We start from the raw sequence: 18158 nt of genomic DNA, 5'->3' as shown, positions 1-18158 counted from the left end.
TCTTTCCCCCCCCTTTCATTTATTACACCAATACTCAGGTTTACTATACAAGAATCTCTTTCCCCCCCCTTTCATTTATTACACCAATACTCAGGTTTACTATGCAAGAAAGAGATCTATTGAATTGTCCACATGTTCAAATAAAATTGTTAGATATATTGCGGATGCACAAACAATTTGGACACAGGCTGAGGGAAAATGATACTGAAATTTACTGATCCCAAATGATAGGGATGGCAGATCCTGAAGATAATGCACATGGATATAAGCATATTCCAAGAATGGACTGACTTGGTGGCGAGTTCTATTTAATGCAGAGTAACCTGACATAATTACTTACCTTGATGTATAAAAACTTAAGTTTCAGACATAGATAAGTAAAATTCTTGATTCCATACAACGCATGGGATCTAAACAAAAAGCAGTATAGAACTTGTAAAAGATATTAGTTGGGGAAAATTAAAATATTCCCTGGAAGTGAATAGAATTCAGGTATTGTTCTCACCTAACTAAATTGATTGTCTCATAGGGTTAAAGTTGGCATTCTATATGCTTATACAAATAAAAGACTTTGTGTTTAAATAATGCATTTCACTATTTCACAAGGTTGCCCCTTGTGCTCGCATTCCTGGATTGGGGCTTGAATCAACAGTTTTCTAACTTGGGTATGAAGGCTATTGTTGAGTCGCAGCTAGAACTGATTTTTTTTTAAGGGATGGATTCCATTAATGTCACTTGGCTTTCAACTAAAGTGTTTTGTTAGCTCATGAAATTTTCATACCATTGCTTGTGAACACAAGGGAGTGCAGCAAAACTTTTGCCTTGAGTTGTACTTGGATTATTGCTGCATGCAACATCTTAATGGTTGCTGGTCTGACTCCAGAGGTGTGAGCAATTTTAGGTGATCAGTTTCTCACCTGGCTGAACTTCGTGGACTTAAACCAAGTAATTGTTTCCGTCTTGAACTTGCATCATTCCCAGTGGAAGCACGGCCGTTCCGAAGAAAGCTTACCAAAGCCCTTCAGCCAATAGAATGTAATCAAATGCCCAGTGGTTTGACAAAACCATACACACCAAGATTCAAATGGAATGATTAATTTGGACGCCCTTTGTATTTCTTCATTATTCTATCTACAATTTCTGTAGACTGAAGTGTCATGCCAGTGTGCTAATGGAGTACAACTGGTTCCATGATTTTTATTCCCACAAATAAAGGTACAACACCAAAAACAGCAAAGTCACTTTAATTATCAATGTTTAAGGTGCAGTTACTGTCATCTGTTCAGTTGGCTGCAGACTTCGGAAGACGAGATAGCCACCTACAAAAAAAAAACCCAAAAGTACTTCCCTCTCATGACCAAGTTGTGACACTAGAGCTGATAGGCTATTTTCTGTATTGCTTAAGCTGAAGATCTCACCACTGTACTTTCTGGTCATCCTCTAATTTTCATATTTAATTTTCTGGCTTTATCTCATTTGTTAATCAGTGTTAACCAATTCTGCAAACTGAATTAAGTCTGTGTGGTGCCCTGCTGATGTTTTTAAAAGTAAATATTCCTCCCCATTTCTTGATGCAGGGTATACGTGCCACATTGTATTCACATTATCCTGTCTCAGGTGTTGTTGCAGCACCTTTTTTAGGTAGTGTGTGGAATCTAATGCTCTGAAGAGAGTTTGTGAGGGTATTTGATCAGGCAGGAGGGTGACTTGGACCCTACTTCCTCCCTGATTCTGCCTCAATATTTGAGCAGAAAGGTTCGTGCATGGGCTTTCTGCCTCCCTGGGAATTGAGACTTTTTTGATTTGAAGAATTGATGTCCCATTTAAAGGCTTCATCCTGACACTGCTAATATTGACCCAGGCTTAAGCATTCACCATGCTGGAAACTCCAAGCTACTCCTTGCTTGTGGCCCTTTGTTGCAATGGGGAGTATGGGGAGTCACTCACTCGAAATCAGACAGTGGCTGATCAAGGGATCCAACATTGAGGAAGAGAGATTGGCCACCAACTCGCAGCACCACATTGCTGTTCAGGTGAGTGCCTGATTGGCACTTAATACAATACCCCTTCCCAAAGGTCAAACCCTGACACCATTAAATATCTCCCAAAATATAACTCTCTCAGCACAACCTCCATAGGCAGTTTCTAGTATAAATAAGGGTTTGGCAATTGATGTTGGGGAGTTGACAGCAATTGCAAGTAGACATCGTACTATTAACCTGTTTATGAACTTCCAAATCTCAGCATGTCCTGGGTTTGCCAACTTCATGTTAGAGTTGCTAATGGGATTTTGTCACCTTTTATAACTGTGACTGCTATAAAACATATTTACATCCACTGCAAATGATGAACAAGGACATTGACAAGTTGGTTGCTTGGATGGTTAGTGGGCAGATAGGGCTTAATGCTGAGAAGTATGAGGTGGTCCACTTTGGTCAGAAGAACGTTGAAAGGCAATATAAAATTGGGGTTCCAATTCTAAAGGGGGTGCAGGAACAGGTGGACCTATGTATGTTATGTGCACAGATCTTTGAAGGTGGAAATGGCAGTTAAGGAAACATGCAATGGCCTCTGCTTTAATAGAGTACTAGCACTGGAATTGATGCTGAACTGGTGCAAATCATTTGTTAGAATTTTAGCTGGAGTATTGTGTACAGTTGTGGGCATGATATTATAGGAGAGATACAAATGTGTTGGAGAAGGTATAAAAGTAATTTGCAAGCCTGTTTCCAGGAATGAGAACCTTCAGTTATGAGATCAGATTGAAGAAATTAGGACTGTTCTCCTTGGAGAAAAGAAGGCTGAGGGGAAATTTGATGGAGGTTTTTAAGATCAAGTGGGTTCGGTTTAGTAGCTGGAAAGAAGCTGTTCCTGCTCGTCAAAGATAAATAACTGAGAAGAAGTAGATTTGAAGTGACCTGACTGAAAATGTTTTCACTAAGCAAGTAGTTGAGATGTGGGACACACTACCTGAAAATGTGGTGGAAGCAGGTTCAACTGAGGCATTCAAGAGGAGTGTGAATGATTATTTGAAAAGAAGTGTACAGGTAGATTAGATTAGATTAGATTACTTACAGTGTGGAAACAGGCCCTTCGGCCCAACAAGTCCACACCTACCCGCCGAAGCGCAACCCACCCATACCCCTACATCTACCCCTTACCTAACACTACTGGCAATTAAGCATGGCCAAGTCACCTGACCTGCACATCTTTGGACTGTGGGAGGAAACCGGAGCACCCACGCAGACACTGGGAGAATGTGCAAACTCCACACAGTCAGTCGCCTGAGGCGGGAATTGAACCCGGGTCTCTGGCGCTGTAAGGCAACAGTGCTAACCACTGTGCCACCGTGCCGCCCACCGGGGGAAAGGCAGATGATTGACACTTGGTAATAGAACTGGGAGAAGCATGTGGGCTACATGACCTCTTCCTATGCTCTGATAGTTCTGTGACATGCATTGTACAGCTCCCCAAGCAAACCCACTATTTCCTCCTGTCTCTAGTTGGTTAACATGCACCACAATTTCGAGTGGCGTTTCATCAGTATGGATGCTTTCAAGTATCTTTGCTGGAAAGGTAATCAAAATGATCTCTTGATCTAGCTGCTGTGTTTAAATTTGTTTTCAGATGAAATACATTTGTCTGAGCATCAATGTGAATTGCTGAACTTTTCAATAAAAGCAGCTTGCATATCTCTTAGGTGACTTTTTAAATCACATTTGTGTTTTTCATGGGCTATAAAGGCATTGATATGTTAAACAGATTAACATTCAGCAGCAGTGAGCAGAAGGTATCAGATAGCACCTAGTAAAAGTTCAAAACTGAAGGGTAAACCTGACTTTTTATGAAGTACTTGTTTGACTATATTCGGAGTACAGTCCTGACTGTCACAATGCAGTAGGAGGGTATAACAGCTATTGAATGGCTAGAGTATAGCACGGCTTCCCAAACACACACCTTCATTTTCCCAAAAATTGTAAAACACTGGAATAAATGGTAAAGTTGCCAAAGTCTCACCAGACCATAAGGCTGCTCTCTCATTACAGAGATGACTGGTGGTTTAATCTGAGGGTCACCATACCCTCAGGTGAGGGGAGAAGGAGAGTCCCTCATGGGAGCCTCAACTGGTGCTGGAATTGAACCTTTCTCACGTAATCATAAACCAGCCACCCAGTCAACAAAGAAACCAAAGTAATGGATGGGAGTATGGATCAGGTAATTTTTCTTTTTTGGTCATTTTCTGTCTGAAAAAGCAAGGATTGCAAATTGCCCATAGTGACTGTTGATGGGATTCTAAATGAACTGGACCTGGGTAAACTACTCAGTCTTGCCCTGAGTAGTAGAACCCAAGAATATTTGGAGAGGTAAAAATTCAGAACTAATATACGTAAACGACATTGCAGTATTCAAATACATAATCCCTAGGGAGATGGTCAAAGTATCTGTGTTTCTTTGCTTTTTTTAAAAGGTGAGTCTTTTTCTTTATTTGTCTTGTCCCTTTTCCCCACCTGGCGTAAATCCAACTAAAAGCAGGAAGTTGCTTCTAATGCTAAGTTTAGAACCAATCAGGGAAATCCTAATTCAAGTGAAAATCAATTGAACAATAAACAATTTTTTTTAATATTCCTTCAGAAATGGAAAAAAGGAATTTGAGTTGAAAGGTGCTTTGGCCCGAGTGACTGTTTTGGAAACTTGCCTGAATTCCAAAGAAGCTCAACTGGCGACAAAGCTAAGCGAGAAAGCAACCTTGGAGAATGAGCTCAGCGAAGTCAAAGCTGAGCTCGCAAACGTAAGCATGGCACTATCAGCAAGGCCCCCCCCTTCCCATCCCACCCCACCTCAAAAACAAAATAATGGTGTTGTCTGCTTCATTTTCCTTTAGGTTAAGTCAGTTGCCAGCGACGCTAAAGCACAGCTCCAAGATGAAAAGTTACAAAACTGGGACTTGGCGCACAGAGCACGGACGTTGCAGGAAAAGCTGGATTTTCAGAAAAGCTTACATGAGAAGGTATGCATCTTATCTCTGAGTTACAACCATGTTCCATTCCCTGACAGAATGAACTTGCATCAATCACTGTGTTTAAAGGTCTTGATGTGGAACTGAATTCCCAGAGTAGCTTAGTTAGCTAGAATCTCCTCCCTCATGTTATGGAAATATGATATCCAGATTTCGTTCATGTCCATTTTATATTGGACATACAAAACCAGTACAAAAGTGAACATTTAAGATTTTTTTTCACCAGATCGGTCCTTCCCAGTGACACATGGCTGTTTTGTGCAGGCCAATGCTACTGAATGCCTGACGACAAAACTGTGGCCATCCCAGGGAAAGCACGAGTAAAACTTATAAATAATGCTCTGACTCATCTTGTGTGCCTTAAAATAGACTCCTTTCCAAGTGATATTGTTTTCTTTAAACTACTTTTCCTTTCCCCTCTGGGATATATGAGAAAGTTAACTTTATTTCACTTTTCTATATATTACATTTTTTTTGTCACCATCTGTTTCTCTGTCATCAGCATTCAGCTGTTCAAGACATCGAGTGAAGCCCTTATCTCGAAGAGGTTTCCAGTGCCTGGCAATGCTAGTTGGATTATTTGATTCTTAATATCCCATGTAACCCTCTATAGTGAAAAAGATATCCATGTCAAATCAGAATCAAATTGCAATATCAGTAAAGGGTGAGTTGGATCATATGTAATATCGAAGATAATTCAGCAGAAATAGTAAAACTGCTTAAAGGAGTGGCACGGTGGCTCAGTGGTTAGCACTGCTGCCTCACAGCACCAGGGATCCAGGTTCGATTCCAGCCTCGGGCAACTGTCTGTGGGGAGGTTGCACATTCTCCCCATGTCTGCGTGGGTTTCCTCCGGGTGCTCCGGTTTCCTCCCACAATCCAAAGATGTGCAGGTCATGTGAATTGGCCATGCTAAATTGCCCGTAGTGTTAGCTGCATTAGAGGGAAATGGGTCTGGGTGGGTTACTCTTCGGAGGGTCGGTGTGGACTTGTTTGACCAGAGGGCCTATTTCCTCACTGCAGGGAATCTAATCTAATCAAAGGGACACAGTGATGAGGCTTGGTGGAGGGAGGGTGGGAAATGCATGAGCAAGAGCAATGATGGAGCACAGAGTCTTGCCAACTCGAAATGACCTTAGCTATGGTGAGCTGAATGGTACAACCAGGCGAGATTCTTGTCAGGCAGCAACCAGCTCCCAAATGATGATGGTCGTTGCTTGTTAAGTATCTTATTAATAGCCGAACTCTTCCATGAGTTGTGACTTGCCAAACTCTCCACAAGTGAGTGATGGGAAAACTCAATGTGGAAACCAAAGCAGGTTCAACTCGCTGCTTGCCCCAAAAGGCATCCGCTTTGCTGACAGACAAACTGCAGACCAGAGCACAATCCACCAGGACATATCCTTCCACCACAGGCATTGCTACTCCACTTTCAGGAAATCATCACTACCATCATGGTATCCTCCAATGCATTGGATTGCGTCCTGCAAAGGCAGACTGGTTGACACACCAATCATCAGTGTATTGTTGTACTGGGTACAGTTAATGACACACAGGCTAGAACCCAGTCTGCAACATGGATCAGGCTGGTTACCAGGGCTGCTCCCTTGCTGTCTTCACACTCGATAACCCTGTGTCTATGGGATTACATGCCTGGTACTGGTGATTGGTGCAATTGCCCAGCACCATTTGATAAGGCCAAATGTGGCCCCCAGGCAGAGGTTAAGGGCAGGTCTGGGCTGGCATTGATATATCAGGTGGGTAACAGCCATCCTGTCATTTTTATTTGCAGAAGTTAAGAGGGTTATGGGAGGAAGGGATGACAGTTGTTGGAGCATGTACACAGCTTAGGGATGGCCTGAGGAAGTGTGAAGTCCTGCAGCTGTAACTGAGTGAGCTCTTCAACTGGAGAAGCTGATGTTGGTGGTCCCAGCTGTCTTTTGTTGGAGGCTGAAAAACACCGGTAGCTCCAATCATGAAGCGATTACAGTGTTAAGGTAAATGGCAGCAAAAGGGCTGGCGGTCAGCAGGATAAGTGAGATTGCTCGGAAGGGAGGGAGCTGCATCTGCAACCAGTCACTGGGCATTCACATGGGAGCAATACAGCCCTTAGACTTTATTCTGGCAATACCAGCACACGGTCGCTACTCCCTGGCTAACCTGCAGCATTGACCGTCTCAATTGAACCCTCCGTCACTGTCGCTGCTGGGGAATTCCCACTGATGTATATGCCAGCTCTCTCAACCAGCCAAACAGTAGGCAATTGTGAAGTTGGGGGAGGGGGTCACTCTGGGTCAATGTCATGCACAGCCATTGCACCTTTCCTTCCTCCATGATGCATTTGTTCACCATACATCCCCAACCATTGCTCCAATTTAATGGTCTGTCGGTAAAACAGATGCACAGACAGGCACGTGACCAGTGAAACTCATCAGTTTATAAAATATCGTAACAATTGACGTAGCATCATTTTTGACGCAAGCTGCAGCTATTTACATGTCTCTCAGTTGTTGCCCTCATGTATCGTTATTAGACTGTTCTCCTTTTTTCCCTCCTGCATTGTTAGCCCATCGATAGAGCAGAGGCTGGAGAGAGGCTGCTCTGTAATGGATGCCATTGACCCTGAGGTAACGAGGTCTATTTGAGTTCAGACAGTGCCAGTGGCAAATTAACCCTCCTCAGCTGGAACAGTCAACACTCAGATGTGGGCAGGCAGGTTGGAGAGGGAGGTCCTGACCCCTCCACAGTCCCATGGATGCAGACTGTTGAGGGGCCTGAGAGTGGCAGTTCCTCCAGCTGGATGCCCCTTGGCTCTGCCCTGTCTCCTTGAGGAGCAAATGGGTGTGATTGGGAGTGGACACCTGGAATAGGCTCCAGGCTTCCTGTCCTACTTTTGTACAGTCTTGGGTCCTCAGGACCAATGTATGCCACAGTATGCTGCAGGTATTAGCGACTCTCCTGTGGCTGGTGAAATTGCTGGGCCTGTCTCAGAGCAGTTGCCAACTCGTCCTTGGAGGCAGACAGGTGGTCACAAGCTTGGCTGCAGAGTCTTAGCGATGACAAGCGGAGCATCAAGGGATTGGTTGCATTGACGTAGGTTCTGCTATTGTGCATCTGCACAATGTCCCTCCTGACTGAGACTACTGGGTCATCTCCTGCCAGAATTTGAGCAGGCACCTGGTCTCCAACAGTGCTCAGTGTTAATGGCCTGGGGCATCTCTTACTCACCCATCTGCAGAGCTGTCGTGAAACTCAGTGTGCCCTACTGAGAAGTCTGGGAAGCAGTTTTTAAGATAGTGAGGATGCATTGGAGGGATCATCTGGAGAGGTTGAGAAAGTCCCTTTGTAGGAGATGGGCTGATCCTTGGGTGGGCAAGTGAACCTGTAAAACACATGAGACAGAAGGCATTGCAGCTGCTGGTTAGTCATGGTTAGCCTGATGCCTGGTTAATCTGACTGGTGCAGGGAGATGACAAGTCTTCATGCTGACAGCTTCAGCATCATCTGTGACTGCCAGTGGCTTTGCTTCGTCATCATGCGTATCCAGTCCGAGATTTCATTGGGGTGCGGGGTGGTTGAGTCCTCTATCCCAGAGCTGTGAAATGGTCTAACTTCTTTTTGTTTTTATTTTCATTTCTCTCTTTTTAAAAAAATAATTTTGATTTATTGTACTATTGTGGAAGGACAGTTATTCTGATGGTGCTGTAAGTGGCAACTTGTAAACATTTCACTGTACTCATGAGTACATGATGAACCTGATTCATTTCAATTAATTTGGGGCATAGATGTCTCTGTAGCCCCCCAGGAGCAGCCCTGTCTTCTCCTGCAAGGGTGAGTATCCTTATCTCTGAGGGAGTGAGGACACAGAAATCTGGCACTCTGCCATCTGTCCAATGTCACTGTGCTATGTCACAGGATGTCTTCTCCTGTATGTGCACTTTCATGTCCAATGTGTAAAGTAGAAATGAGTGGCACAGGTGTTGGGGTGTACATTGAACAAAGGTATGTAAGGGATCCTGGAGGAGGGAGGAGGCAGCACAGGGGTGTGTGGGTGTTACTTGTATAGGAGAGGAGGGGGTGATTGAGAGCAAGTGAGGGAAGGTGTTTTATCAGAGGGTAAACATTGAGATGGGTAATGTGGCACAGATATGTATGAGGTACCAGAGTGCAGATCCCTGGCAGAGGGAAGAAGATTACTGGCCATCTTCCTGCACTGTTTCCACTCCTCCTGGCCCCTGGAGATGGCACTGACCTGGGTGGTCATCCCTGACTATGATTTGCATGGCAGCCTCCTCTAGGAAGAGTACTCCTCTCCGCTGCCCCATACACAAGGGCCGTGCAGGACCCTCTTGGAGAAGTGAGATGCCAGCCTCCCCTTCTCCATCTCTCCTCACTCCTTCCACAGCCAATCAGCACAGCTTGCAGATGGCAGCAGGCCTGCAGCTGTGCAGTGGGCTACAGGAGTTGGCACAACTGCAAGGGCTGCTGGTCTGAGCAGCAAGTAAACAGAGGCAGGGAATTCGATGTGAGTCTTGCCACGAGGACTGAAATGCCATTTGATGCAATGAAATGCATAAGATACAATAAAAAGACTCAATCAGCTGTGTGGCTGAAATTATTCTGCAGTACTCCATACAGATCACACCTTGCCAAAAACCTAGAAGATTCAATCCTAAGCTTGCAAAGTACATGTAACATGTATTCCTAGATAGAACTCACGACTGCAAACAACAACAAAATACCTTTATTTAAAAAGAATGAGCCAATGCTGTCAACGTTGTAAAAGAATAAATTGCTGTGTAATGGTGAAACAGCCTCAAAATGTAACAGTGAGGGAAAGCAATGACTAAAATGGAGTTCTGCACAGAAAAGGTTGAACAAACTGAGTGGGATCTGATTGAGCCCATTAATATTATGAAATGATATGACAAGGCAGAGGTTGGAGGGATTTAATGTAGGTGATGGGGGTTTGAGGCCAGTACATCATTTTATGAGAAGGTGGCCTTAGTGTTGAGTTCTTAATGGAGCAGTGGTGGCTCAACTCTGGGTCAAGGATCTTGAGTGGCAGCTCCACCTGCTAAGATCTGCTAACACTGAGGTCTTCATTGTTAATGCACCTGCCTCAGGTCTAGGGTTACCCTGCCTCATGGACACAGAAGGAAGGTGAAAGATGCCATGGAGGCCCCTAAAAGAAGCCCTGCTGGGTTTGCTTATGACCTCCACTCGTCGCTATGTGAAAACCAACGGTAGCAGATGAGGCTCTTAAGAACCCAGTTCCCACCGGAGACTTCATCAGGGCAGAGTCTCCTAAGCAGCAAGGCTCCTACCCCTCCCCTTCCCCACGAGGAGTAGGGTGTTAAATACTACTTGGTATTTCTACTTAATGTTGAGGTCACTATTCAAATTTACTTGCCAACCAACTCTTGTTTTCCCTATTTGAGGTAGTTGAGTTGAACATAGGAACACAGATGAATAGGAGCAGGAATAGGAGCAGGAATAGGCTATTCGGCCCTTCGAGCATGCCCTGCCATCATATGAACAATCATCCAACTCTGGCCCCTGTTCCTGCTTTCTTCCCAAACCCTTTGATCACTTTAGCCCTAAGAACTATATCTAACTCATTCTGGAAAACAATGTTTTGGTCCCAACTGCTTTCTGTGGTAGAGGATTTTGCACTGGCTTAACCACTCCATGGGTGAAGAAATTTCACCTCATCTCAGTCCTAAATGTTGAAAGAATGAAATTTAAATGCCATTATCAAGGCTTTTATTTTGTTCACTTCTCTGATAAGTAAGCGTTCCAAGAAGCATTTTTATTTTCTGTCAATAAACTTTGTGTTCACCCCTACTCCCTACATATTAATCCTTCTGCCAGCAAAATAATAGACGTGTGCAGCTAATTTTCCTTTTTGCTTTAAAATGTGGCAATTCAGTACAGTAGACAATGTAATTGGCATCTCCTAGCCCATGGTTCCTGGCATTGGTGATCCAATATCATGTGCCAGCATGCTCCATTTGTAGTAGAAAATTCTGGAAATTGGTTAAAACTAATCAAAACCTTACACAACAGAAGATTTTCCCATTAGCTTGGACAGTTCCTTGCACAGTTCTTAATTGGAAATATTTATGATGAATTATTTGTCTGTTTTTGTTTTGAAAACTGTGTTAACGTCTATTCATGCAGGAAATCATGAGAATCAAGAGGCATAATGAAACTAGACTCCAAGAAATCGAGGCTGGTAGTCAACAGGAATGTGGGAACAAACTAGCTGAGGCACTTCAGCAGCTAAGGCATGATCAATATGAACAGATTAAGCAGTACAAGGAGCAACTGGAAGGGAACTTTGATGCCAAGGTAACAATTACTGTCGGAAACGTTCTGTGAAATATTCTAACTCTCAATATCCCTATGATGCTATTACTTAGAGAAAATGAGATAATTGTATGATGAAGCAAAAGTCGATACAATTTTCATTCTTGCGATATGCTAGCATTTCTTAAACAGTCATTATTGCATTTAAGAATATAATTGTGATAACTGAGTGAGTTGCTGATTTTTAGCTACGATGCTGTGGGTTTGAGTCATGTAACATGCAAGTAATTATGCAAAACATGTCAAAATAAACTGCGATAAGTGTGTGTATTTAGGGGAGTTTCCTTTCAAATGAGTTGATATGTTTATACTTGATTCTGACAAATTAACATTAAAACATTAAGTATGCTCTTTCCCACTTGGCAGATATAGCTGAGCTGAGAACAAAAAGTATGCAAATAGATTTGGACAAAATAGCTACCTTTTATCTGATTGTAAACTAATGGATATGTCGTTCGCATACAGTATTCAGTAGCTTCTGCTAAATATTTACCCACTGTAGATTAGCCTGTTTTCCCCTCTCTGGAGATCCTGAGCTGGCTTGATGACAAAAAAGGGCTCGTAATTTAACAAATTAATTTTAACTAAGTTTTGGACAGATAAGTGGCCTTGTACTGGAGCCACAGAAAATTAACATGCTGGCACAGCAGGTAATTTGGAAGGCAGAAGAAAAGTAGCCTTTGTTGAAAGGAAGATGGAGTATAAAAGTAGGTGCAACTGTATAACGCAATGGTGAGTCCACATCAGGAATACTGTGTACAGTTTGGGACCCCCGTCCTTAAGGTAGGCAATATGTTTGCTTTGAAAGTAGTCCTGAGAGTTCACCGGGATGAAGGGGTTGCCTTGCGAGCAAATGTTAAGCAGGGTGGACTTGTATGCATTGGAATTCAGAAGAATGAGAGGTGATCATATTGAAATATTAGATTCTAAGGGAGCTTGAGAGCAGTGGATGCTGGGAGAATGAGAACCCGGCAGCACTGTTGATATTAAGGGTTTATGATGAGGCATGAGAATGAAAACTCCTGTGGTAGCTGGATTATTGATTTAGTCTGATCGACTGATTGGTAGAGGGCAATGGGGAGCAGGCAGTGGATTAACCTGCATCTGATCAGCTGTGATATCAACGGGAGACTGGCTCGATGGACCAAATGACCACCGCCTGGTCCTATTATGATCTTACAGGAGTCTCTGCGGTGGTGAGAGGTTGCTTTAAAAAAAAATATGATCAGTTGTTTGGGATCAGTTGTTCAGGTCAGCTGAGAGGGAGATGCACTTTGACTAGCTAGTTTGAGAGGAGAGGTCATGCTGCAGTCTGATTCTGTGATGGAGCTCAGCTAAATGAAAGTTATATCACCAGAGTGAACCTATTTGTGAGTGGCAAGAGAAACCGGAGATCATTGAAATGAGATGAGATTTACTACAAACGTTACTTACACAAACTGTAAATGAAGAATCTTTACAATCCTTTATAATTTAGTAACTGGTCTAACTAAATATCAGAACAACACAACTCCATGAGGGTAGAATGTGGTCAGCAGTCTCATAGTTATATGGAATGGTGGGACATCAGTTAATACAAAGCAAGGCCATTGTTACGGGTGGGTGACCAGCTGAATGGATGCCACAGTCAGGAGGAAATGACCTCGTCTTTTTTCTCACCAACTCCTCATTGTGCTACTTCCCTTCCCCCTTCTCCCGCCCCCTCCCCCACCTCCCCTGTGGTTTCCCATCTCCAGCTAAGGATAGGCAGGCTATAAAGGCACATCCATATCTCTTGTATCTGTAAATAAGTACCTGTTGTCCCAAAAAACAGCATTAAAACAAACTTTACGTTCAGCTCTGTCATATAATGAGTTTTGTAATTTAAATGCATCGGGTCTCTTCTTTGAGGCGAGTGAATCTCTGGAATTCTTTAACACTGCTATTTCATTTGGATGTGGAGTAATTGATGCTTATAGTTGTTGCAATATGAATCCTCCCCATGCCATCGCATATCATTTGAGCTGTCAGATTCACAGTCACAATCCTCTTTCTGGTATGGATCTAGTGTGGAAGACGAAAACCAAAAGGTAGCCAAATGAGGAGAGGCTATTGTCTTAAACCGCATAATGTTGATTATAGGATACTCGCTAGACACGCGTCATGGTCTCCATCAGGATGTCTATGAGGAAGAAAGACCCAGTCGGTAGGATTTACTCCTTCGAGATCTGAAGCTAATCCTCTATCAAGTCAGTCTGACATGATCATGCTTCAGGCACTCCTCTGTACTAACCTATTAAGATCCTTACATTCTAATACATTTCCTCCCATGCTTATTTTTCCATTGTCAATGTTTATACATTTGTATATGTAATTATTTTTTTCAAATTCACAGTCCGTCCCATGTCTTTTCCTATGTTGGGGGCCTCTAAAACTAGAGGCCATAGATTTAAGGTGAGAGGGGAAAGATATAAATGGGACCTAAGGGGCAACCTTTTCACACAGTGGTGCGTGTAAGGAATGAGCTGCCAGAGGATGTAGAGGCGGCTGGTACAAATATAACATTAAGAGGCGTCTGGGTGACTATGAATAGGAAGGGTTTAGAGGGATATGGACCAAATGCTGACAAATGGGACTAGATTAATTTAGGATAGCTAGGACTGCAGATACTGGAGATTAGAGTTGAGAGTGTGGTGCTGGAAAAGCACAGCCGGTCAGGCAACATCCGAGGAGCAGGTCTTCCTCCTCCTCGGATGCTGCCTGACCTGCTGTGCTTTTCCAGTACCACACTCAACTCTAATTTAGAATATCTGGTCTGTGTGGTTAAACTGGACCAAAGGGATTGTTTGTGTTGTACATTTCTATCACTCTGTCTCTTGCTTCAAAACTTTGGTGTCATGCAGTTTCATGATCCTCCAAGGATGCTTTTCAGAATGGAGGTCTGTGTCCAGTGGTGTACTACAAAGATGGGTGTTGAGTCCACTGCTTTTTGTCTTTTGGATGTGAACATAGGAGGTACAGATAGTAAATTTGCAGATGACACCAAAATTGGAGGTGTAATGGACAGTGAAGAAGGTTACTTCAGAGTAAAACAGGATTTTCATCAGATGGGCACTCCTGAGAGGTGGCAGATGGAGTGGCAAATCAGGGCAGGACTTCTACACTTAGTGATAAGGTCCTGGGGAGTGTTGCTTTTCAAAGAGACCTTGGAGTGCAGGTTCATAGCTCCTTGAAAGTGGAGTTTTAGCGAGAGGACAGTGAAGAAGACGTTTAGTAACTTTACTTTTATTGATCAGAGCATTGAGTATAGGAGCTGGTAGGTCATGTTTCAGCTGTACAGAACATTGGTTAGGACACTTGAGGAATATTGTGTGCAACTCTGAACTCCTAACAATTGGAATTATGACACTTGAAAGGGTTCAGAAAAGATTTACAAGGATGTTGCTAGGGTTGGAGGATTTGAGCTATAGGGAGAGGCTGAATAGGCTGGGGCTGTTTTCCCTGGAGTGTCAGAGGCTGAAAGGTGACCTTTATAGAGGTCTATAATATCATGAGAGGCAGGATAGGATAAATAGACCGTCTTTTCCCTGGGGTGGGGAGTCCAGAACTAGAGGGCATAGTTTTAGGATGAAAGGGGTAAGATTTTAAATAGGACCTAAGGGGCAATGTTTTGATGCAAAGAGTGGTGCATGTATTGAATGAGATGCCAGAGGAAATGGTGGAGGCTGGTACAATTACATTTAAAAAGCATATGGGTGGGTATGTGAATAGGAAGGGTTTAGAGGGATATGGACCAAGTGCATGCAAAAGGGACTAGATTAACTTCGGATATCTGGTCGGCATGGACGAGTTAGACTGTTTCCATGCTGTGTACATGTCTATGGTGGTGATCTCATCAGACCTGGAATCCTGATAGATTTTTAACTTAACTACTATGGTTTTGATTCTGTTCTTGATGGTGAGAGGTCTGGAAGTTCATTTTAAACTCATGTGTTTCCTTCTTGGTGCTCAGGCATCCTGTTGAAGCTGACGTTTCTGTTTGCAAGATCTTGAATCTTTGGACCAGATCACTTTTTGACAGTGTCCTGGATCTCCAAAGTATGCAATTTTTATTCTTGACTGTGGAAGTTGATCGATTCACTTAAAAGATGTACGATGCACCAAATCTTCAATCTGTGCGAGTAGCTTTTTATTTTTAGTAAATCTGTGAAATGTGTGGACTCTTGAATGTGATGATGAGTTTGGATTTGCTCTTCCTGTTTGCATTACTGGTGAGTTTAACATGTTTGCCTCTCTAACTTGTTATTTGCAGACGGTTTGTTTGTTTTTTTGGTATGATCTCTGTCTCTGGCTCTTCCTGGAAGTTAAAGAAATCAAACATTCTGCTTGAACCTTTCCTTGTCAACATCTGATATCACTGATCACTAAGCAGTGTTGCACTTGGAGGTACATAATAATTTTGGATGTGTCAGTTAACTCACTAGGGTATGCAGCTCATTGGCTGCCTGCTTGTGTCTTTCTATAAAACCTGCTGAATATGGCAGCAGCCTGAATGCTTTATGTTGATGGGAGTGACAAACATTTCTGCCAATCTGGTTTAGTCACATGTTTCCATCTTGCTGACGGTATAGATAAATTTACATCTGTCATCGTAGCTAATCGACATTGACTTCTATGACGAGTCCAGGGAGACTGGTAAACCTTCTACTTGTCTTTTTGGCTACTTGTTCTATTGTAAAACCAATACCGAATCATAGAATCTCTACAGTTTGGAAACAGGTCATTCGGCCCAACAGGTCCACCCTCCAAACAGTAACCCACCCAGACCTATTCCCCTACCCTATTACTCTACATTTACCCCGACTAATGCACCTAACCTGCACATCCCTGATTATTATGGGCATTTTAGCATTGCCGATTCACCTAATCTGCACATCTTTTGATTGTGGGAGGAAACCGGAGAAAACCCATGCAGACACAGGGAGAATGTGCAGACTCCACATAAACAGTCGCCTGAGGCTGGAATCGAACCCGGGTCCCTGGCGCTATGAGGTAGCAGTGCTGGCCACTGTGCCGGCCGTGACTATCTTTGACTATTGGGCCATAACTGTCTGTTTCTTGACTTCAAATGGCAGGGGCTGAAACAAATTGAAGACTTCATTTGGGTTAAAACACTCATTCATGCTCAGGAGTGTGAATTCTCCACTGTGAAGACTACTATTTGACGCCCCTTGTGTTGCAGATTGCTTTAGTCCAAATGCTATGTTTCCTGGACTATGTAGCTGAATGCAATGTTCCATGAAATGTTGTTACCTTCTGCACTGGTCTCTGAAGTTCATGTGCAGCAGCAACCTTTGGAAATGTTCATGAAATGTCTGAGCAGTACTCAGTTTGGAGGAAATGTTGACTGTAGGCTACAGTGTGTTTTCAACCGTGGCACATCTGTCTGATTAAAATGGACACCCCTGTATCGCACCTAAAATGAGTGAAAAGCTCATTGCCATAAATGTCATCTTGCCATAAAACTAGATTTGCATCACTGATTTTTCCCTTAAGAATATTTTCAGTTTATCGCCTATTTATAGGCTGTTCCTGCTCATGAACTACTTTTAATGTTAAAAGTCACAACACCAGGTTATAGTGCAACAGGTTTATTTGGAAGCACTAGCTTTTGGAGCACTGCTCCTTCATCAGATGGTTGTGCTCCAAGGAACAATGCTCTGAAAGCTAGTGCTTCCAAATAAACCTGTTGGACTATCGCCTGGTGTTGTCATTTTTAACCTTGTCCACCCTGTCCAACCCCGGCACCTCCAAGTCATACTTTTAATGTGCGTAGTTATTTGACTTCTGCTTTTGTGACTGACCTACTTTGGCAGTTTCTGACAGTGACTGAAACAAAAATGAAGTGTTGGGGAAACTCAGCATCTTTGGAGATAAAGACACAGTTAACTTTTTGAGTCCAGTGACCCTTCTGCAGAACTATTATTCTGTAAAATGATCTGTTGTTTTATGAATACAATATTTTCTTGTGGCTGGAGCTTGAGGTTCCCTTTCTCCAGCGTTAAAATTGATCATTAGTATCTGTCATAGCAGTTTCTCGCAAATATCTTTAGTGGGGCTTCTACATGAATGCTGCTGATTGCCTGTGATATATTTAATCTTCTCCTCATTCACCTTCTATATGGTACTGGAAAAAAATTATTTTATTAAACCTGACAGAGACATCAATTCCAACAACAATTTTGGTTCTGATGAAATCTAACTTTAAATCTTAACTTTCTTTTTAAACTAAGTGATAATTTAATTAAAGATTTCTATCTACAGATTCCACTAGATGCTGAATTCTTCTATAGTTTTTGCTTTATCATGCATTTTATTTGTTCCAAGGTTAAACTAATCATCAAAGGATTCCAGTTCTTCAAAAGTATCTGTTCCTTCTTTTACACTTTAGTAAGCTGTAACGTTATCAACTATGCATCTAATTTTATGCAAAAGCGCATTTACTTGTTCAGCTTTAGATTTGGTATTGAGTTTGGAAGCAATTCTGTATCTAAAGAATTACTTTTTCAAGGTGTTTGCTCCTGCATTCTATTTGACCCATTCTGTATGTGAATTTTTCCTGACAATATTATTTCCCTTGTCATGACTTCCTCAGGTGATTTATCTATTTTCCTCATTGAAATTTGTGGTGATGACAGTCCTGCCACCATATATGATCATACTTTATGATTTTCTTGCGTTGCTGCAGTCAAAGTGGAGAGTTTCCCTATATTTCTGAGGAAAATAAACT

The 18158-nt window shown here is 42.7% G+C and overlaps 2 protein-coding genes across 5 annotated transcripts in view; one reads left to right on the top strand and one right to left on the bottom strand.

The window, feature by feature from the left end:
- The window catches only part of zgc:158785 (uncharacterized protein LOC791214 homolog), an 85650-nt gene that overhangs the window by 11765 nt on the left and 55727 nt on the right, over positions 1 to 18158 (bottom strand). The window lies entirely within an intron of this gene.
- The window catches only part of LOC122541073 (lamin-L(III)-like), a 43695-nt gene that overhangs the window by 4430 nt on the left and 21107 nt on the right, over positions 1 to 18158 (top strand). For 2 of the 3 annotated variants that reach the window (XM_043677585.1, XM_043677584.1), the window contains exons 2-4: positions 4633 to 4789; positions 4883 to 5008; positions 11201 to 11371. In XM_043677585.1, coding sequence (XP_043533520.1) covers positions 4633 to 4789; positions 4883 to 5008; positions 11201 to 11371 — 454 coding nt within the window. Of the gene's footprint in view, positions 1 to 4065; positions 4216 to 4632; positions 4790 to 4882; positions 5009 to 11200; positions 11372 to 18158 lie in introns of those variants that run through there. The other variant, XM_043677586.1, reaches the window with a different exon arrangement.

This window comes from Chiloscyllium plagiosum, chromosome 36 (assembly GCF_004010195.1).
Source record: "Chiloscyllium plagiosum isolate BGI_BamShark_2017 chromosome 36, ASM401019v2, whole genome shotgun sequence".
Lineage (NCBI taxonomy): Eukaryota > Metazoa > Chordata > Chondrichthyes > Orectolobiformes > Hemiscylliidae > Chiloscyllium > Chiloscyllium plagiosum.
Note: the sequence above shows the minus strand (reverse complement) of the source record. Positions and strands in the feature narration are given on the sequence as shown.